Source organism: Talpa europaea (assembly GCF_964194135.1).
Source record: "Talpa europaea genome assembly, chromosome: 14".
In the NCBI taxonomy this organism is placed as follows: Eukaryota; Metazoa; Chordata; class Mammalia; order Eulipotyphla; family Talpidae; genus Talpa; species Talpa europaea.
In genome coordinates this window covers 3,068,841-3,091,324 of record NC_140082.1, presented here as the reverse complement: position 1 = coordinate 3,091,324, position 22,484 = coordinate 3,068,841, and the positions used below count along the sequence as shown (strand labels likewise).

Here is a 22,484-nt window from a genome sequence, read left to right as displayed (position 1 = left end):
CGTCACCTCCCTGACTTTTGGCAGATGCTCAGTCAGGAGAAACCTTTCTCCACTTGGAGAGGAGGCTTCAAGAACCCAGGGATGCTACCTGGCCCCAGAGCCTCTTTCTGCCTGTTTGGAGGGGTCTGGAGTTTAACCACAGTATGCCTTAGTTCCCCTGAGCTGGAGAGTCCTAATGGAAAGGCCCACTAGGTGGATGTAAGAATAAATGAGATGGCACTATTAAATTTATTATGTGGATGGCTACAATCAAAAGAACAGGTAATAATACGCGTTGACGAGGGTACAGAACAACTGCAAGCCTCCCGCATGGCGGATGGGATCAGACAGGTGCAGTGGTGAAGTTTAGTGGTTCCTCAAAAAGTGAAACACAGTTGGGGCCCCCCTGGTAGCCCAGAAGTTAAAGTCTCAGCATGATGAAGCTATCAGCAGCCACAGAGGCCTGAGTTCAATCCCCGGCCAGGGAGCTGACCCACAGGGTGCAGCAGACCTCTCCTGTCTCCCCACTGCCCCCCTCAGCAGTGTACTTCATTCGATCCACCTGTTCTGCTCCCCACCCTGTTGCTGGTGAATCCTCTCACACACCCCTCCCCACGCCCCACCCCCCGCACCTCTGGCCTAGACCCCAGCTCTTGTATGCATAAATAAATAAAATAAATCTTTAAAAAAAAAAGTGAAACACAGTAACCATCTGATGCAGCAATTTCACTCCTGGGATCTGCCCAGGAGAAACTAGAAGAGATGCGCCCACCCCTGACATGTGCATGGACGTTCCCAGCAGCACCCGTCACAAAGCCATCAACTGATGGAGGGGTCAGTAAACATGGCCCGTCCACACAGCATGCGATGCAGACAGTGGGGCATGAGGCCCTGCCATCGGCCACCTTGGGGACAGGAGGCGACATGAGGGAAGCCCGACACCAAAGGTCACGCATTGCAGAATCCCGCCAGAGGGGATCGTCCAGACCAGGCCAATCTCAGACGGGTGCACACGGCTGGGGTGTGTGGGGAAGTGAGTCAGCAGGTGTGGGTTTCTCTTGAGAGGAATGAAAATGGAAAAGCGATGGCAGGGCTGGAGCTACCGCATCCCAGCTCTGCAAGGAGTCTAAAACCATTGAATGGGACGCTTTAAATGGGTGCAGTGCCTCAGATCCACAGTCTGCTTGCCAGTTTTGTCTTTTTTTTTTTCCATAGAGCAGGGGAGGGATCAAAACAGGGGCGGGGAGCGCACAAGGGACTGTGGTGTTGGATCACGGGTGCCTGGTGGTGGGAGAATTATGAGAACTACAACAGAGAAATCAAATACTATCCACAAATTAACAATGATGTAAGAAAATAAGTAATTTAAAATAAATAAACAAAATGCTGTTGCAAATAAATAAATGGGTGAATTGCATGGTCTGTGAATTATACTCAGTCAGGCCGTTGCCAAAACCAAAAAGGTATATGGGGGACCATAAACAAAGCCATATTTGTAGCGCAGATCCCTGAGTCTGAATCCTGCCCCTGCCAGGTACTAGCAACTCTTGGATGAGTTATCCCACCTGTGGGTGCCTGGGAAACTGGGAAACTGGGTCACAGCTGCCGCTGAGCTGCAAGGATGAAATGGTTAATGTATGTGAATGCTGGAATATGTAAATTGTGGACATGTTTGGAATCGTGCCCAACCTGGAAAGTGCTAGCGATGTGTCTGCTGATTTCTGCTCCTGCCACAGCCCATCGCCAGGCGGCCCACGTGGCCGGATCTCCAGCATTGCCTCCGTTCAGCTTTTAAATAAGTTCCAAATCCCTTCTCCTTTGTCAGGAAGGCTGCTGCATGGGGGACGAGAGAGGCAGTAACGAAGTATTCCCACAGCTGGTTCAAGGTCACCAGGGCCGTGATGGGGGCGGACAGAGGGCAGAGGTGGTGCTGGAATGGTGGAGGAGGTGCATAACCTTTCCTGTGCAAGTGCAGTTAACAGCAGAGCCAGAGCTGCCATCCGTCCCCTCTGCTCCCACTGCAAGGCTGGGCACAGAGAGGCCTAGGGAGCAGTCAAGTCTAATCGCCTGGGGGAGGCAGAATAAGGTCCAGATTCGAAGTCCTGGAACCTGAGACTGTGCCCTTACGTGCAGATGGGACTCATGAAGGGTCCCCAGGTGGGGAGACTCTCCTTGACTAGCCAGGGGGCCCCGTGTCATCACAAGGGTCCTTCTAAGTGGAAGAGGGAGGCAGAGGGCTAAGTCAGACCATGTGGGAGAGAAGCAGAGGTCAGAGTTGGAGACTTGACGGAGCTCCGCTGCAGGCCTGACGGGGTGGAGGGGGCTCTAGGTCAGAATGCAGACCCCATCCATTATTATCCTTAGTGAGAGTTCCTGTTAGAGCCCATCATCCCTGGGATAACAACTTCTGGGTTGTTTTGAGCCAGTGAGTTTGTGATAATCTGTTACAGCAGCAATAGGAGACGAATACGGACTTTAACCCTCAGTTCTTTATTCCGTCTCTCAAGAAACTAAAGGGGGTGCTGAGGGAGCCCATTCTTGCCTCTGAGCTGATGGTGAATAATTTGATACTGCCTCACGCCACTGAAAAAGACTCTTCCAGAAAGTCGGCCCAGGTTGTTCACCCCCCTGGCCTTCTCTCGGCACCAACAGTTTTTAAACTCTTGACACGGGCCTCCAAGGTCCTGCACAATCAGACCCTGCATCTCCCTGACCTCATCCTCCCACTCCCTCACTCTGCTCCAGCCACCCTGCTGCTTTATGTTTCCAAAACTCACCAAACTCATCCCTACCTCAGGGCCTTTGCATGTGCTGTATCTTCTGCCTGGACTGCCCCGCCCCTAGATCTCTCTGTAGCTGGCATCTACTCTTCATTCAGATCTCACCTCCTCCGGGAAGCCTCCCTGAACTGCCTTATCTATCGGATCTCCACCCTGGTCAGTCTCTTTCATATTGTCTTTTTATCTCTTTCACGGCATTTATCATGAGTTGGAGTTTTTAAAACATACAGAAAAATGTCTATCTCCCCACACTGCAATTGCACTGTTCCACTGAGCAGCCATCAGCCACACGTGGGCTGAACAGAAGCGTTCAGTCAGTGTTAAACATGCACTGGATTTTGAAGACACAGTAGGAAAAGAAGATGCAAAATGCCTCATTATTAACTTTTCTGTAACTATGTGAGGTGATGAAAGCTAACTAAATATATTATCATCATTTCACAACATATACATACTTCAAATTGTTATGCTGCACACCTAAAATTATTAGTACAGTGTTATATGTTAATTATGGCTTCATAAAAAGTTATTTACACTGATTCTGTGTTGATACAATATTCTGCATAGATTGAGTTTGATAAGGTGTTATTAATATTAACCTCTTTGGTGCCTTTTTATTAATCTGACATTCACAGCACATTTCTATGGAGCCTGCAGTGCCCTAGAAAGACAAATCCATGAGAACAAAGATCTGATCTGCTGTGGTCACAGGTATCTCCCAGAAGTGCTTAGCACACAGTAGGTGCTCAATAAATGTTTGTTGAATGACTAAATAACATATGCTGGTTACTTTATATGCACCTACGTCGGCACAGCGACTGACCTCTAAAGCCTCTCTGTGTGCGTCGCCTGTCTTCTCTGTCCTACCCTGAGATGAGGAACTGGCTCTCTTTTTCTCTGCGGTGCCCACATCACCTAAGAGGATGCTTTGCACGTGGTGGCCCATCAACAGGCCTCAGACTGAGTAAGCAGGGAGACTATGGTAAGACTGGGCTGGGCCTGAGTGGTGAGCACTTGGGCTTTGCGGGAGGAGGAGTTGGTGGAAGCGAGGGCCCGGGCTTTACTGGAGAGGAATTTGCTGAAATAGAGAGTGAGTGAGGAAAGAGGGCAGGCAGGAAGGAAGGGATCAGGCGAATGGCACGCCAAGAAGATTTCTGCGGCAGTAACACCCTGAGAGTTCTCGAGGCTACAGGAAAACAACAAGAGGACACGTGGGTTGGGATGGGAGAAGACAATTTTGTCCTCTGCTGGAGGAGCGGTCAGCTTCTGTGTTTACAAACAAGCCCTGGCTCTGGACACTGGTGTTTACTTCCTGGCTGGCGGCACTACAGAAGCGACAAGTGCAGCTGCTGAAGCCCCACCAACTGCAGGCCTAGGAGACTCTGGGGGTTCCCACGGGTGCACCCAGCCCAGTGGCAGCAGGTCTACAATGCCAGGGCTGGAGATACAGGGGCCAGGGCTTCTGGGTGTTCTGGGCTAAGGCCCTTAGCCCCTGTTAAACCCTCTCCTCCTCCCTGGGCCTCTGGGAGGGATGAAAGGTGCCTGGGAAGGGGGGCTGCCAACGTCAGCCTGTCACCCAGGACCACCTTGGTGAAAGCCTCACCAGCATAAAGGCAGCAGCGAACACTTGTAAGGCCCTGGCGATGGGCTGAACTCTGCCCCGAGCTCCTTCTATCTGTTCTCATCACAATCCCCCAAGATAGTTCTACTGTGATCTCCGTTTCACAGTGGGGGAAACTGAGGCACAGAGAAGCAAGGTGTCTTGCCCAAGAGTGGCAGCGTTTGAAACCAGGCTGCCCAGCTCCAAAGTTCCTGGGAATCTTGATCTTGATTATAGGGCTGGGGCACTTGTAAGCTCCCAGTGTGATCCTGGAAATGTTACCTAACTCTGGGCACTTGAGTTTCCTTCCTGACCCCAGGACACATGGGCCTGTGGGCAAATACGGTCCAACCTCAAGCACCACTGCTCTTAGCCAGCACGGACACAGTGGACACAGCCTGGGCTAGTTTCCTTGAAAATACAAGGGTCTCATCTCCTGACTTGCCCGCTGCTCCCCTAGCAGTGTATTTCAGTCGATCTGCCTGTTCTGTTCCCCACTCTGTCTCTGGTGATTTCTCTTACCCCCCACACCTCTGGCCTGTACCCCAGCTCTTGTATGCATAAGTAAATAAATCTTGAAAAAAAATAAAATAAAATACAAGGGTCTCAAAGTACATATTACGCGATGGGCTGCCAAGGAGGTTCAGAGAGGCCAAGTGTATTTCCTGAGGCCACACAGCACGCCAGGGTCCCCTGCTCAGACACTCTGGTCCCCCCAGGAAAGGTGTTTCCTCCCATTCTGAGTCTGGAAGGTCTGATAGGCGCTTCCCTGGGCTGAGGTCAGGGCAGGAAACCATATGTCTCCCACTTCCTTCTCCCCAGGCACCTTGCCTGGACCAGCCCACAGGGAGCCCCGTGCTCCAGCCAAGGCTTCGCCAGCTTGCCCCAAACCAGCTCCTTCCTCCAGTTCAACTGGAATCCCCTCCACCTCCATCCGGGCCGCGCTCTTAGCACTGACTTGGGACACAGCCCTCCCTCCCACTCTGACCCTCTGTGTCTTCATTCGGGAAATGGAGATAATTCCTACTCCATGGAGGATGAAAGATAAAACCAAGGAGGGGAAAGCACTTCAGACCTTAAGTCGGTAAAGGGGAAGGAAGCCTGGAAAGCAATTTGCAAATAGGAAGCCAGAGTCTGGGGGTCAGTGCTCTCAGCGGCAAGAGTCACACCCCTGGTCTCCGGGGGCTCCGGGGTGGGCTGCAGCAGTCTGGTCTTGGGTAACACCGGCGGGCAGGGGCTTATTTCATTTCCGCGGAAGAATAATACCATGCAAGCACTTTAACACGGGTTAGGTCTCCCTAGTCCTGAAGAGGCGGGCTCTACTCTGGTCACCCCTGACCTGTGAGCAAACCGAGTCCCGAGAGGCTGAGTAGTTTACCCAAGGCCACACCGCCTGCAGGTGGGATTACAAGTCAGGTGAGGTCCAGAGCGCTGCCCTTCGCCCGTGGGGTGGCGCACGCCTGGGGCCCCTCACCTGGCGCAAGACTCAGGGGTCCCCTCCCCCCCCCTCCACGAGCGTCTCCTCTCTTCCCCTACACACATCCGTGCGCCCCGACAGCGCCGGGGCCGCAGCGCCCTCGGGTCCCAGGGGCCCCTGGCCTGGGAGGGTGGCCCGAGGCCGCCGCCCACCTTCCGGTGCTCGCGCTCCTTCTCGATGCGGTCCATCCTCTCCACGCGCAGGCGGTCCAGCTCCAGGCGCAGCTCGTCCAGCTCGGGCGCGACGTGGTGGCGGCTGACCAGCACCTCCAGGATCTCCAGGACGCGCACGACCTTGGGCATGAGGCGCGCGATGGCCTCGCAGCCGTGCTGGTCGATGACCCGCTCGAACTCGTGGCCCACGAGCGCCGCGATGTCGTACACGTCCATGACGGTCAGCTCCGCCACGTTCTTCTCCAGCGCCGACGCCGCCGCGGGCGCCGACCCCCGGTCCTCCTCCATGGCCCGCCGGGCCTCCGCGCCCCCGCCAACTAGTGCAACTCCCAAACTTGCGGCGGCCGGGCCGGCCGGGCCGGGCCCAGCTCGCGCCGCCGCCGCGCTCAGCGGCCCGTCCCGCGGGGGCCCCGGGCGGCGGGCGGCGGCGCCGGCGAGGGGGGCCGGGAGCGCGAGGTCAGCGCGGGGCGCGGGTCTGGGCGCCCGACGCGGCCCGAGCCTGCTCCCCAGCGCGAGGCGGCGGCGAGGAGGGCGCGCGCGTGCGCAGGCCCGCGGCGCCTCCCAAGTTGGGAATCCGACTCGGGCGCAATGGAGGCGCGCGGTCCAGCCGGAGAGGGGCCGCGCCCCGCGGAGACGCCGCGGCCCGGGGGCGGCCCGCGCCGGGGCGGGGAGGGGCAGGCGGCCGCGCTCCTCGGGGAACTTCGGCGGCGGCGCGGCCGGGGGGCCGGTCCCCCCGCGGGGATGCCGCGCGCCCCGCCCCGATCCGGGTCTGGAGAGGGGCGCGCGCGCCGCTGCCGCCCGAGGGCGCCCTGGGGTCCTCCCCGGCGCCGCGGCCCCCGCCCCGACACCCGGGGCCTCCCCGCCCGCCCCCCGCCCGGCGCCCCCCGCGCGTCCGGACGCGCCGCCCCCCTCGGGCCGGCCCGGCTCCTCCTCGCCGCTCGCGCCCGGGAGGGGGCCCGGCCGCCGCGGGGGAGGGGCGGGGGCGGCGGCGGGCGCGCGGGTCCCTCCTGGCGATTCGCTGCGTCTTGGGGGGCGCCGGCGGGCCCTGCGCGGGCGCGGAACGGAGAGGCCAAGAGGTGGCTTTGGGAGGGGCCGCCCTGGGGAGGAGGCGAGGCCCCCGGCCGCCGCCCCTCCCCGCCGCCCGGGCACCGGCGACCTGGCGGGCCTGGCGGACCTGGCGGGCCTGGTGGGCCTGGTTGGACCTGGTGGGCCTGGTTGGACCTGGCGGCGCCGGGCCTGCGTCCAGTGGGGGCGCCCAGGGCAGGGCCGGGGCCGAGGGTCTCCGCCCGAAGCCGCCGGCCGCGTCCGCTCGCCGCTGCTTGTGACGGAAACGCCGCTTCACAGGGAGGAGAGGCCGGGTCGGCGCTCAGCGCCGCGTGCCGGTCCCAACCCGCCCGTGGGGCTGCCGGCTCTGCTCGTCCAGCAGAGCCTCCTCCCCCCAGAACCTTTCCTGAGCCCACTGTGCCCCCAACCCTCCCCCTACACACGCACACGCGCGCACACACACACGCGCGCACACACACGCACACACGCGCGCGGGTTCGGAGCCTCCTCTGCGCTCCCACGGCCGCCTGCCTGCGCCCATCAGACCCTGACGGCAGTAAAACCCTTAGCGCCCTTGCAGCCATGAAGCCCACCCAGCCCGGCACATACTGATTAAAACTTAAAAATTTCCTAAGTGTGGGCATTTGCTTGATATTTACTTGTGAAATACACACAGCCGTGCTTACCAGGCACCAGGCGGTGTTCTAAGCGCTCAACCACTATTTCCTCCTTCAACTTCACTCCACTGGTAATGGAAGGGTGGCCAGAGGACCACGGGGGCCCCAGAACCCAAAGGGTGTCTGCCAGGGTGTCCCATTGGGCAGCTGTACTCAGTGGAGGCTCCATGTGCCTCCCGGACTGAACACAGCCGCACATCAGTGGGTGGAATCTGCAGAAGCAGATCCCAGGACCCGGCTCTCCCATCATGACCGGGACAGAGAGCTCTGCAAAAACATCAAACAATAGTCTCATTTTTTTTGGTTTTGGTTTGGTTTATAGAGTTATTTGGTATTTTTGTTAAAAAATTGTTAAAATTTAACATCATTTAAAAATGACTATACTTAAAAGCCATCAGTTTAACCTTTTAGTGAGATCCATAGATAGAACTCACTAGCAAAATCTCTCTAGGGTCATCGATGGTTTTTAGGGGCGTTCTCTGAAAAGGGTCTCGAATATTAACATTGCAGAACTGCTGCCTTACAACATCCAAGTTTCCTCCATGATCTCTATTTTATAAATGAGGAAACTGAGGCACAGACACATCAAAGAATTCATCACAGGCTAGGCAGCTGGTCAGTGTAAAGCTGGGGGGGATGAGGGGGGTCTGTGCACCCCGTGAGCTGGCTATTTGATTGATGATCCAGAGCCTAAATCAAGGACAGCAAGGGATAGGGAGCCTCTGTAGCCCCTGTACCAAATCACCCCAAACCAGGTGACTTAAAACAGCAGTAACTTTTCAATGCGTCTTGGGGGGATGCGTTGAAGTCAGAGTGTCCACAGAGCCACGCTGTCTGTGGGGCTAGGGGAGGCCCCTCCTTGCCTTTTCCAGCTTCCTTAGCTTCTGGCGGGTCCCGCCCAACTCTGCCTGTCTACACATAGCCTTCTCTCTGTCTCTTATTAACAACACTGGTCGTCAGGTTCAGGGTCCTTCTGCACCACCCAGGGTGATCTCCCAAGATCCATAACCACATCTGCAAAGACCCTTTGTTCAAATAAGGCCCCATCCACAGGTTCCAATGATTAGGACAATGGGCATGTCTTTTGGGGCAGGGGGAGGTGGCACCATTCAACCCACTATAGTAGGTGAAGGTCCCGCGGCTGGAGGGGTGCCCATGGTGAATCAAGGATGCCCAGATTGGGGAACCTCGCCTTCAAAGCACAGAGAGGTACTGGCAGTCCACTGGGAGGGCACAAAGATTGAGAAACCACAGTGGCAGCTGCAACCACACTGCTGGCTGCAGCCTGAGCCTCGAAGGCTGGCAGGAAAGGGATGGCAGGATGGGGGATGGAAATGACTTTAGAGAGGGAGAGGGGAGACAGGAGTCTGAGGTGTCCTCCAAATGTCGAGCCTGTGTGCTCAACAGGAAAGGAAAGAAAGAGAGGCCCGCATAGACATGGGCGGGACGATCTTTTTTGTTTTGGTATGGCTTTCACATTTTTTTTTGAAGGTTACAATCTCATGGATAGTAGGCAAAGCCAGTTAAGTCTGTGGCTGATGGCCTCCCTGGTGGCACAGGCAACTGAGTACAGCACTGTGAAGCTGTCTGCAGCCTCTGCAGCATGGGTTCGATCCCGGCCAGGGAACGGACCCCCATGGCGTGGCAGACCTCTCCTGTTCTGTTCCCTGCTCTGTCTAGTGAATCCTCTCACACTCCCGCACATCTGGCCTGTACCCTGGTTCTTGTATGCATGGATAAATAAATCTTTAAAAATAAATAAATTAGGGCCTCCCCGGTGGCACAAGGGGTTAAGCACCGCACTATGAAGCAATCTGCAGCCTCTGCAGCAAGAGTTCGATCCCCGGCCTGCCAGAGAAAAACCCACATGGTGCAGCAGACTTCTCCTGTCTTGCCTGCTGCTCCCCTCAGCAGTGTATTTCAGTCGGTCCGCCTGTTCTGTTTCCCACCCTGTCTCTGGTAAATCCTCTCACCCCCCACACCTCTGGAGTGGACCCCAGCTCCTGTATACATAAATAAATCTTTTTAAAAAATTTATAAATAAATAAATAAATAAAAGTCTGTGGCTGAACTTCAAAGCCTCTCTGCATTATCTTTTTGGTCCAGTCACTGAGCAGTTGTGTGACCCTGCGAGTCACATGACCTCTTGGTGCCTCAGCGTCTCCCTCTGCAAAATGGGATCACAGAGGGCAAGGGTGATTATTAAACAAATGACCATATGTGCAGGCCACACAAGATACAGCATGTTGCAGATGAGTTAACGTTTATTATTATTATTATTATTATTATTATTATTATTATTACAGAAGCCTGGAGGGGAAAGCTGGGCGTGGATGTACACATGCAGTTGGCAGCCGGGGACGTGGACCAGGAACGCAGGACCAGAGCAGGCGAGACAGGACTGAGACTGACACTCGCTCATTCAGTAAATGTTTCACTCTCAATATGTGCCAGGGACGATGCTAACCCTGCGGGAGGTGGAACTTACAAGTCAGGGTTGTTGCTCTCATGGGAAACAGACAGTAAACGAGAAAAAACAAAAATAAAACTTCCAAAAACAACAATAAAAAAACCAAATTCAGGTAGAGCAGGAGGGGATTGAGAGAGGGGAATCAAGAAATTAGTGTCACAGAAGCCAGGTGTGTTAGCACACTTTGATGGCTAAAAGCGTCACCTATACATATTTTAAATGTATTTCTTTTTTTTAAGGTTTATTTATTTATGCATACAAGAGCTGGGGTACAGGCCAGAGGTGCAGGGGGAGAGAAGATTCACCAGAGACAGAGTGGGAAATAGAACAGGCAGATGGACTGAAATACACTGCTGAGGGGAGCAGTGGGGAGACAGCAGAGGTCTGCTGCGCCATGTGGGTCAGCCCCCTCACCCCTGGCTGGAGATGGAAATTGTGCTGCTGCAGCTGCGCAGTACCCCATAGCGCTGACGCCCAACCCCTTGCGTCACCAGGGAGGTCCCTATTTCAAATGTATTTCTAAAACACATTGAAGCTGTATACCCACAGTACATTTATCATGTTTGAAAAAAAAAATCATAAGTAGTTCTTCACATCAAATACCTCTGGGGTTCAAAGTGTCAATTGTCTCATCAATTTATTTAACAATTTTGTCTGTTTAACTCAAGATCCAAGTAACACCCCCAAATTGTGATGGGCGTCAATGTCCCCTCGTCTCTCTGACCCTTTCCTCTCTTTTTCCCCTTACCTTGAGATTTGTGGATGAAACAGGATTCTTTGTTTGGTCAAGATTCTCAGTCTGTATTTTGCTAATTTCCTCACTGTAATGTCTGGAACATGATTATCTATTCCCTGTATTTTCTGTAAACTAGTAGTTGAATCAAGAGATTTTATCTGGTTTGAGTTCAATTTATTTGCCGTTCCAGCATTTCTTTTTCCTCTTTTTTGGGGGTAGGAGGTTTCTTCTTTTTTAAAGCTTAGTGAATTGCCTTTATTAAAGGAAATTTGTTTTGCATGTTTCTTTATTTTATTTTTTTAAAGATTTATTTATTTATGCATACAAGAGCTGCGGTGCAGACCAGAGGTGGGGAGGCTGAGAGGATTCACCAGAGACAGAGTGGGGAACACAACAGGCGGACTGATAGACACTGCTGAGGGGAGCAGTGGGCGAGTCAGGAGAGGTCTGCTGCGCCATGTGGGTCAGCTCCCTGGCCGGGGATCGAATTCATGCTGCAGTGGCTGTGGACAGCTTCACAGTGCTGTGTCTTATCCCCTTGCACCACCAGGGAGGCTCTGTTTCTTTGTTTAAATATAAATCGCATGTAATAATCCTCACCCCCTTACTGAGCACATTAACAGGCACTTGGTGCACATTAAACGCAGTTGCCCTCAGTGTACTCTTAATGTCAGGGATTTCCCACTCACCAAACTCAGAAAGGAGGTAGCAGAATACTAAGCAGGAACCAATTTGTGACGTATTGTGTGGAGCATGCAAATTTGGGCCAGAGCTGAACTGTTGGAAACTAGAAAGGGAATGGATGGTGGCTCCACTAGGAGGTCCTGTTTCCACCCATTCCACACACAACACTCACCCTCTGAATAAGTCACCAACTAGAAGGGTGAGGTGGTCACGATTGGGGATGAAATGAGGCTGGCCATGTTGTTAACAGTTGTGGATGGGAACATAGAAATTCACCATACTATTTGGCTTCCTTCTGTAAGATTAGAGACTTTTCAGTTACAAAAATTCTTTAAAATTTAAACCATAGGGGCCTCCCTGGTGGCACAAGAGGTTAAGATGCAACTTATGAAGCTAAATGCAGCCTCTGCAGCACGAATTGGATCTCTGGCCGGCCAGGGAGCGACCCCCATGGTGCAGCAGACCTCTCCTGACTCGCCTGCTGCTCCCCTCAGCAGTGTATTTTGGTTAATCTGTCTGTTCTGCTCCGCACTCTGTCTCTGGTGGATCCTCTCACACACACACCCCCACCTCTGGCCTGTACCCCAGCTCTTGTATGCAAAATAAATAAAACGTTAAAAAAATTTTAAACCATAGGTTTGAAGGAGGGGCAAAGTACTGGCTTGCCTGGGTTGCTCATGAGTCTGGCTTCTATTGCGGTAGAAGAGGTTTGATGCCGCCCACAGGAACAGACGTTCTGGAGTGGGGAGAGTGGGTGCCGGGACCACCCACAGCTAGGGGCAGGAGGAAGAGCTGTAGGCAGATGACAGATGGTTCCTCTCTCTGGGAGCCGCTGGGGAGCTGTGATTTGTGGAAGGAGAAGTCCCCACTTCCCGGAAAGGCAGGCTGCGGGGGCCTGAGAAGCCACACCAGGGCTTAAAAGGCAACTCGGGGGCACTGGCCTACGGCTGCCCAGTGCTGCGGCCATAGACGACGCAACAGACTGAATGTCCGTGTCCCCAGCCTCCCCCCAGGTCACATGCTGGAACCTTAACCCCAAGGTGTGGTGCCAGGAGATGGGGCCGTGGGCAGCCACCAGGCCTTGGTGGCAGGTGGGATTAGTGCTCTTAGGAGTCTTCAGAGCACTCCGCTGCCTGGCCACTTTGTGATGACACCGTGAGAAACTGGCCGCCATGAGCCAGGAAATGTGGGTCCTCTGCAGATACCAACTCTCCCAGGGCCTCAATCCTGGACTTCCAGGCTCCAGGATGGCGAGAAAAGAATTACAAAGGGCCCAGTATATGGTGTTTTGGTTATAGCAAAGATGGACTGGGAGCACCGACATTTTTCAGGAGTCTGAGGGGTGTCCCCCAGCTCTTCCTTACCCCGTCCCTTCAGTCTGATCCCCAGAGCTGCCAGCTGGCTGCAGCCTCACACCCAATCTCCAAGCCACACCGCCCTCCTGGCCTCCCCAAGCTCTGCTCTGACTCCTCCGTCCTTGAAACGCTCGGCCACTCCTCATGTCACCTTTGCATCTTTAAACACCACAAATGTCCCACAAGACTGTGGCCTGTGCGGCACTCACTCCACTTGGTCTCAACTGTCCCCCCAAGGAGTGTGGGAGGATCCGATCAGGCTTTCCAAATGCATCTCTGCAAACAGATCAAACAAACCTCAGCCGCGGGGGTTCTCGAACCTGCCCTGCTGCGCGCCCTCTGAATCTCCATGTCTGCTTCTGGCTGCAGAGGGGTCGCCAGGGAGTGCCGGGTCTGTGGGGATTTTCCCTCAGTGACGCCGAGACCTGCCAGCGCGTCTCTGCTTCCAGTCTCGTCCACGCAAGTGGCTTGGCTCCTAATTAAAGAAAATGCTTAAAGGAAACTATGAAAAGGGTAAAAAAAAATATAAATCACCCACTGCTTCTGTATGGGTCCCCGGGAAACCAGAGTCCGAGACAAAGGGGACGAGATAAGGCTTCATGGGAGGGGACGGTCCCAGGGAAGCAAGTGTCGGGGGAGAAGGGGAGGGAGGCCGAGAAGGAGGGAGAACAAGGTCAAGGGGGGACGTTACCAGAGCTGGCCCTGCGATCTTGGGGTCTTACAGAGTGTCTCTGGGGAGGAAGCGGGAAACCTCATGTTCTTGCAACTGCCCCTTAGCACAGGCGGGGGGCCTTGGGGGTGCCGGGGGCTTTGTCTGCCCACTCTCCCTGCCCCTCATTAGTAGGGCATTAACTGACCCCTGCTTCCAGGAGGCCCCTCTGGTCGGGCTGGTCTTTATCGGCTGAATCTTCATCAGCTGAGGTACCTGCATTGCTCGGGGCTTGGAGCTGTGGGACTGGGAGTGGAGGCTGCTGTTGTTGGCAGGGGGCGGGGGTGGGGGTGGGGGGGTGGGGGGGTGGGGAGGAGGAACAGGTCTGGGTCAGCTACACCCATAATCCACCCATTCAAAAAATTGTACATTCACTAGAATTTCTCTCATCTCATGTCCACTCCCAGATAACTACTGTTGACAATGTGGTCCATGCTCTTCTCGATCTTTCCCCGAGACTAGGCTTACATACCTACACATACATTTATTTTTTTCAGTGTAAGCATGACATACAAATTAGAGTGTAATTTGCTTTTTTCAGTTAATAATACCCTGGAATCATTTTCCAGCTTAGCATCTATAGACCTAGCTCATTCTTTTTTTTTTTTTTTTTTTTTTTAAGCTAGATAGTATCTGCCTCATTCTTCTTTTTTTTTTTTTTTTTTTTTTTTTGTGGACTCTCGCTGGTGGCCGGGGAACAATCCGGCACTGCAGAGGCTGCGGGCAGCCTCACAGCCCAGCGCTCAACTGCTGTGCCACCAGGGGAGGCCCATCTGCCTCATTCTTTTAAATGACTGCCTCAGTTTGTTTTATGGATGTACTGGAATTTTCTGGACCGTTGCTCTCTTGATAGACACGCTATTTCCTGGGTTGGGCTATTTTAATGCCTGTTGCTGTGCAAATCAACATGAATTTTCTGTCCTTTCAGCTTTGTGAGAAGAGAGTGGCCAACACTTGCTACATCCTCGTTGACCTGGCGCCTCCGATCCGCTTATCCCCTGGGCAGCGAGGAGGAAGGCTGAAGGTCAAGCTCACCGGCTGCAGAGCAAAGCCGGCTGAGGTGGGGCCGCCACCCAGCAGCCACGCATCTTTCTAAAACGCAGTTTTGAAGGTGCTGTTTTCTGATTTCAATCCTTTCTGGGATTTCCACTGCTTTGCAGGGGCTGGGAGGGCAGCGCTCTTCCGTCTTCTCCACATTTCAACCACACTAGATCTTTCCAGTTTTCGAACTTACCAAAGTCAGAATCCTGATACAATGCTGTTAGGAGAGCACCTTGGAAAATGGTCAGTAGCTATGAAACCTAAACACATACCTCCCCCACGACCTTGCAATTCTAATCCTACATTTCTAACCACCAGAATGAGGAAAATCCATAGCAGCTTTACTCAAAATTGTCCAAAAACAGGAAATAAACTGACGGTATTTTCAGCCTGCATGATGATTTTAAGATTCATTCAAATTGTTGTGTCTTTATATTGCTCTTTCCTTTTCAGTGCTGAGTAGTATTCCACGGTATAGCTCTGCCACAATTCGTGTATCTAGTCACCTGTTCTTGAACATTTGGGTCATTTCCTTTTTCTGCCTAATTCTGATTCCCATGCTGTTTGGGGAGAGGCAGCCTGAGTCAGGAAGAAGCAGGGAGAAAAGAGGGGCCAGGAGATGGGGACAACCACGTGTGGCGGCTGTCACCTGAGCACTGGGTCATGCCAGGCCTGGGGCTGTGCTACTTCTAGGGTCTTCAGCTGCAGCATCTAATAATCTTTAGGAATTTAAAAATATGCATTGTGGTAGGTGGCTGCACAATGCTGTCAGTGTCACGGAAACCACTGAATTGTACACTTTAAATGTGTAAATTGTATGGTGTACAAATCACATCTGAACAATGCCCAAATAAAATTATACAAGATAAAGACAATGCTAGAATCACAAAGACTATGCTAAAATCACATTTTACCAAAACCCAGCATAAGAGCAGCTCACTCTGTCTGTGGAGAGGGGGAGGCTCTGAGAAGCCTGAGGAGTAAACACCTTTACTAGGTGAGCTAGAGAAGACCTCCCAGAAAGGAACTGAGTATGATCCTTTAAATGGAAGACAGGGGCCTCCCTGGTGGCCTAGGGGTTAAGTCTCAGTGCTATTGTAACAGGGTGGTCCCCAGGAAAGGGGGAGGTTCCCTGCCCCACCCAAGGGAGGGTGGAGCTAAGCAGGAAGAGAAGAAGCTGCAGAAGAGACTGAGGAAGGAAGCAGGATGGAGCCAGGAGACCTGGAAGAGGCGCATGGAGCCTAGAGACACGTGAAGAAACTGCGCTTGTCTTTTGGTCGTGGACTGGGTGACACAGATGTGGGTGAGACCCGTGGGGAGGTGACAATGGCAGTTTTTATCTTGATGTTGATTTTGCTCTTTTCCTTCTGGGCTTGTCTGATTGTTTCTGACCCTTTGCTGTGGGTCCCCACTGAAAGGTGCTTTAGACTCATGGCAGGCTTTGGGGCCTTGCTCTGGGCCAATCCCATTTGGATGGACTTTTACCCACGAGGGGACGGGTAACTTTGGGTGCTTCATTTAGAAACTAGACTCTTTGCCTTACCTGTATTGTTTCCTAGTTTTATTAAAGTTCCTTCCCATTAAAGTCTCCTATGTTTTGTGTTGATGCGGCGGATGGCAGAACCCATTTAGAATAGGCAGGTTGGCGGGGTTTGGGCTGCCCCTCTCCCTGTCCTATAACACTATCACCATTACCATCTGAGTGCAATCCCTGGCCAGGGAGCTGACCCATGTGGCGCCTCAGACTTCTCTTCTCTTGCCCGCTGCTCCCCTCAGCAGTGTATTTCAGTAAATCCACCTGTTCTGCTCTCCACTGTCTCTGGTGAAACTGTTGTAGAGCAACCCCGATACAAAATGGGGTGCCTGACTGTGGGTCCTCACCCGCGCGCTTAAAAGGACTTATCAATGCTCTACTGCAGGCACACGTGAAAGGTTAATAAAAGGTTTATTTACAAGGGAAGGGGAAATGAGGAAATGTACAGCTCTGGGAGAAAAGTGGGAGACAAAATTTTAAATGAGTCCTACCCGATCCGCCGATCAGGAATCCCAAAATGGCGCCCTGAGAGCTGCCGCCAGCCAGGAGCCGTGAAGCCAGGAGGCGAGCGATCGCCAGAGAGCCCAAGGCCCACGTGTTTGGTTTTTATATCCAACCTGGCTGCCCAACTCCACCCTCAGGTCCCAGCCACCTTCCCTTTGGTGGTGATGGGATTTGTCTTTCCCAATGTCTTGATGGCTTTAGTCTGGAGTGGGGGTGGGGTCCACAAAGCCTGTATGGGATTATCTCAGGACATCACTTCCCCCTAACAATTCCTCTCATCCCTCGTACCTCTGGCCTACACCCCAGTTCTTCTATGCATAGACAAACAAACAAATAAATAAGTTAAACACAGGACTAAGAGTTAAGGTGATAGTACCTTCTAGTGCATGAAGACACACCCTCTCTTCTGGCACTGTCGAACGACTTACACCATGCCACTGTCGAATTGATCTAAATTATTTCATGACATCTATAGCATGGAGCCCACTTGTCACAAACATCTCCAAACAGGCCGGGGAAGTCTCTGCAGTTGTGATGCCTCTTGTTTGGTTTTCCAGAGTTTGACAAAAACTCTTCCACCATTCAAAATGAAAAACTCAAACAATAAACACAAATAAGAAATCCAGTATGTCAGCTTCAGACACAGCTGGGTTGTGGGTCTCAGGGATGTCACCTGATCTGTTGTTCTCTGCCCCTCGGCTCCACGCACCATGCTGACGTCACTCTCAAGCAGGTTGGCCCCCAGGACCCTCAGGGTTACAACCCGTCAGTTCAATAATTTCAGGTAACAGTGAATTTTTGTGGCACATCAACTTGGGACACACGCCCCGCTGTGGAAAGGTTTAGAGCTGGGGGCTTGGGGGGCCTGGGGACAAGAAGGGGCCATCTGGGTGGCATGGGACAAGAAAGGAGGGAGGAAAATCCTCAGGGTCTTCTTTCAGAGGGCAGAATAGGTACAGACAGAGCAGACCAGACCCCAAACATCAATAACTTAGTTTGGGACCAAGAGGTTTGCTCACACTGCAGAAACAGCCACCTAAGAAGCTGCTGTGAAGACCTTTTTTAATCCTTCAATTTCGTCTTTATAATCAGGACTATCCTTTTCCTTTCACTTAATGTTCTTTTTTTTTTTTTTAATAGAGGCATGCTTTATTTATTTGTTTGCTGGTTTGTTTGTTTGTTTTGTTTATACATGCACTGGGTACAGTCAGAAGCGCGGGAGGGTGAGAGAATTCACCAGAGCCAGAGCGGGGAGCAGAGCAGGCAGAAGGACCGAAGTACACTGCTGAGGGGAGCAGCGGGCGGCAGGAGAGGTCTGCGCACCATGTGGGACCCTCCTCTGGTGGCCGGGGAGCAGCCGGGGATCGAACCGGCGCCGCAGAGGCCGCGGGGCAGCTTCGCAACCCAGCGCTCAACCGCTGCGCCACCGGGGAGGCCCTCACTTAATGTTCTTTAAGCATTGTTCCTCCCTCTCCAGGAACATCCTCAGCAGCGGGTCCTGTTACCAAGAATGGCCCCGCCCATATGCCTGAGCATTCTCTTCTGAGATTGCCGGTCAGCCTGTAACTAATTACTTCCAGGCATTGTTCTCCGAGGTTCGCAGGTCCCAGCACTGGGCGGGATCAGTGACCCAGTCTTCATAGTCCGGAACAGCCTGACATTTAGACTTTTCATTTTTACAGGTGTTAGCAGAAACCTCCCCCATTGATAAGAAGACATGTCACCTTCGTTTTGTCCCATTACCAGGCCACCCCAGCTGTCCTGCGAGGAGAATGAACAACTTTGATAAACTCCATAGTCACCTTGTGACTCTCAGAGCTACGCCATATTGTATTTTTCACACTCAGTGTTAGTGTAAGCAGATCCCCACTGGTTTACTCCTCAAGGTTTTTGTTATTATAAACATTGATGCTATGAACCTTTCTGTACATGCACCTTTGGGTATATATTCCTGGATTCTATAGAAGATTCCTAGAAGGAATTTGCAGGTTAAAACTTTTCTAGATAAGACCAAAGCTGTCCCACATGTTCCCCTCCACCCCACCCCCACTGCCGCCAACTATATGGGGAGACCTGTTTCCCCACCACCTGTCACTGATACTATCCCAGGTTTAAGTGTTGCCAACATTGTGGTCAAAGAATGCTGATGTCTTCATCACTTGGACAATTTTAACAGAACGTCACTGCTTTCATGGGCTGTATACTCACACATCAGAACACCATTTAATAGGTATCAATAGCCGTGTCTATTTCCAGAGGAATATAAAAAGACTCCAGTGAATCAGCTAAATGTTAACTCAGCTTGCATCATCATCATCTATATAAGTGATGCCATGTTCCTTGTCGTAAATATTGGCTGGTTGTAAGCCCCAAACGGTAATTCTTCCTACAAATCACTGCTGGACTACATTTCCCAGCCTCCTTCAGGGCTATGGACAATCATGTGACCAAGTTCTGACACTCCTCCCCATCTCCCCCTCCCCACCCCCACCCCGCAGTAGAATATGGGCTGTGCTATGTTCCACTTCTAGTTCTGGTCTTTTGTGAGACATGTTAGGAAAGAGGTGCTCTTTTGCGCTGGGTTGCCAGCCTGCTGGGACACAAGCATAAGACACAGCTGCCGTCGCCCATCCTGCCACCATGTGGGAAATCTTGCCTGAGAATGAAGCCACCACGTGGGCACCTGACTCAGCCAGACCTGACCATCTACCCCTTTGTGGTTTAAGCCAGGTCGAGGTCTCCTAGGACAACCCTCCCACCGTCTTTGCACAGCATTGCTCACCCCTCCTGCGGAAGGATCACATTCCTCGATAACTCAGTGAGGGCAGATGGAATGGGCATGTTCAGCCTAGAGGATTCCCCTTTCCTTCTGAGAGACACCCATCTGTTCCCTCCCACCACAGGTGGATCTGATCAGGCACATGAGGCCCCCAAGTACCTGCAGCTGGGTGGCAACAGCCTTTGAATTTTGTGTGTCAGTAGGCAAATCAGCCGTGCCTACCTTTCTCCACATTCTCCAACATTCGCTTATAGTTAATCATGGTACCATTTAAATGTCCCATCTTCCTTATTCTTCTGTCTTATTCCCCACTGGGTTTATAATTCAGGACAGGAATTTGTATCTGTCAGAAGAGAACCCACTTCAGGTCTTTCCAACGGAAAAGGTTTAATATAGGAAGTTGGTTAAACAGGAGTATTAGTTATGTACTGCTGTGTAACAAGTTACCCCAAAACTTAACAGCTTAAAACAACAATCATTACATTTTACGGTTTCTTCAGGTCCAGAATTCGGGAGCAGCTGGGCTAAGCAGTGAGGATAACTGGGTCCCTCATGAGCTGCAGCCCAGACATGGCAGGGGCTGCCTCATCTGAAGGCTCGAATGTGGCTGGAGCAGCCACTCCCAGGACGGCACCTAAATTGGCTGTGGGTGGGGCCCCCTGCTCTGTCCATGTGGGCCTCTCCCAGAGCTGCTTGTGCATCCTCTTGACAGGCCGGCTGGCTTTCTCCAGAGGATGTGAGTGAAGAGAACAAGGGAGATGCCATCCATGACCTCGCATCAGGAGTCACTGTCGCATCTGCCACATTATCTGAGTGAGAAGTGAGTGACCGAGCCAGTCTGCCTCCCAATGCAGGGGAAAGAGAATTATGCTCTGCCTTTTTTTTTTTTTTTTTGAGATTTATTTTATTTTTATAAGAACCGGGGTACAGGCCAGATGCGTGGGAGGGTGAGAGGATTCACCAGAGACAGTGCGGGGAACAGAATAGGCAGACTGACCAAAGTACACTGCTGAGGGGAGCAGCACTGTTGAGAGGAGCAGCAGGCGAGACAGGAGAAGTCTGCTCGCCATGTGGGTTGCTCCCTGGCTGGCCGGGGATCGAACTCATGCTGCTGAGATTGCGGACAGCTTCAGAGGTTGTGTCTTAACCCCTTGCGCCACCAGGGAGGCCCAAAAAAGCAACATTTTAAAACTGAAAATGAGGAGAGAAAAAAGAAAGAAATCCTCCAGTCTCCTTTCACCTTCCCTAATTTTCATGAAGACTTTCTGTAGGCCTGGGAGGGAAGGCAGCAGAAAGCTGACCTGGCCTTTCCGTGCAAACAGCCTCTTGTTTTGTCTTTAAAACTTGCCAGCACCAGAGACTGACCCCTGCCAGTAATACAGACCCGTCACCAATTTGTCTTTCTTTTCCCTTTATTGAGGTAACACTGCTTTACAACCCTCACGTGTCTAACCAGTTCCTAGTCCCGCCGCCACCAGCATCGGATTCCAAGCTGAAATTCTGCCCATTGGGCCTCCCCTGGTGGTACAGCGGTTGAGCGCTGAGCTGGGAAGCTGCCCGCAGCCTCTGCGCCAGTTCGATCCCCGGCCACCTGCGAGGGTCCCACAAAAAAAAAAAAAAAAAAAAAGGAAATTCTGCCCATTCCTGGGACAGGCCCAAGAACTGGAAACACACTTCAAGACGCAAGCGCGTGTGAGAATGTTCGTGGCCACGCTGTGCAGCTGAGAAGCGAGAGCACCCACGTGCCTGTCAGCAGGAAGGGGGCTGGCCACGCAGGTCCAGCCACCAATGGGCCCGGAGGGGTGAAGACATGCCGCTGTGCGGTCACGGGCCACGCAGAGCAGGACGCCCTCCCAAATGCTCAGGGGAAGCAGAGTGCTGTGGCCGGGCCAGGAGGGGTGACCGCCGGGGCCCAGGGTCTCCTGAAGCTCAGTGCCAGCGGTGAGCAACTGCGAATGTGCTAAAACCACTGCCTATGTCTCCATGAAGCGAGGAGGGAGGGGAAGTCTGACCACTGAGGGCCGCCCGGTGGGTTCTGGGTGCGATGCCAGAGGTGAGGGCCATGGTCTCTGTTTGCCGTGAGCTGTGTTCGTGGCTCCCAAGCTCACGCCTGGTGGTGGGGAGGGCTGTGCAAGGGCACATTTCCTGGGGTGACCTGACAAATCCCGAGAGTCTGCGGTCATTGAATGTGTTTGTCTTCAGAGCCTGAAACCCTGTTGAGAGACACCTGATGAGTAATTGTGACAAAGCAGCTACAGAGAAAAACCCGGACAAAGGAGAAAATCTGCCAAGTTGTTGACACGGATTCTTTTTCAGATTTCGGTGGGTAAAGCTATCCTGGCCTCTTGTCCAATTTTTAGGTCACACGGTTAATTACCTTTATTTTGTTTATTTTTAAAGATTTGTTTATTTATACATACAAGAACTGGGGTCCAGGCCAGAGGTGCGGGGGATGAGGGGATTCACCAGGGACAGGGTGGGAAACAGAACAGGCGGATCCACTGAAATCTACCGCTGAGGGTACAAGCGGGAAGACAGGAGAGGTCTGCTGCGCCATGTAGGTTAGCTCTCTGGCTGGGGATTGAACTCATGCTGCAGTGGCTGCCAACAGCTTCATAGTGCTGGGACTTAACCCCTTGCGCCACTAGGGAGGCCCCTGATTACCTTTTTAATATAAACAGCAAACGTACGATGCCTCTGCTGCACGCTGGCTGTAGCCACCAATGTTTTCAGCAGTGGAGTGCGCTCAGCACGGCCTCCCAGCTCCCACTCCTAACGCTTCCAGCCAGTGCTGTGCCTCCTTCATAGGAATGACCCAATCCCTGAAGGCACTGGAATTCGGGTCCCCTGATTTATATAATAAAACCCCCACGATAGGCCATGCGTGTGGTCCCCTGAGATGCCCAATGGTCATATCTTAACTCCCTGCTGGTGGAGTTAGA

At 52.7% G+C, this 22,484-nt stretch overlaps 1 protein-coding gene across 5 annotated transcripts in view; it reads right to left on the bottom strand.

Annotated features, from left to right (window-relative positions):
* Positions 1 to 6,297, bottom strand: part of RILPL1 (Rab interacting lysosomal protein like 1) — a gene marked incomplete at both ends in the record, with an annotated part of 29,547 nt that extends 23,250 nt beyond the window's left edge. For all 5 annotated transcript variants that reach the window (XM_084253243.1, XM_084253244.1, XM_084253245.1 and 2 more), the window contains one exon: positions 5,989 to 6,297. In XM_084253243.1, coding sequence (XP_084109369.1) covers positions 5,989 to 6,297 — 309 coding nt within the window. The remainder of the gene's footprint in view (positions 1 to 5,988) is intronic.
* Between the last annotated feature and the right edge of the window lie 16,187 nt (positions 6,298 to 22,484).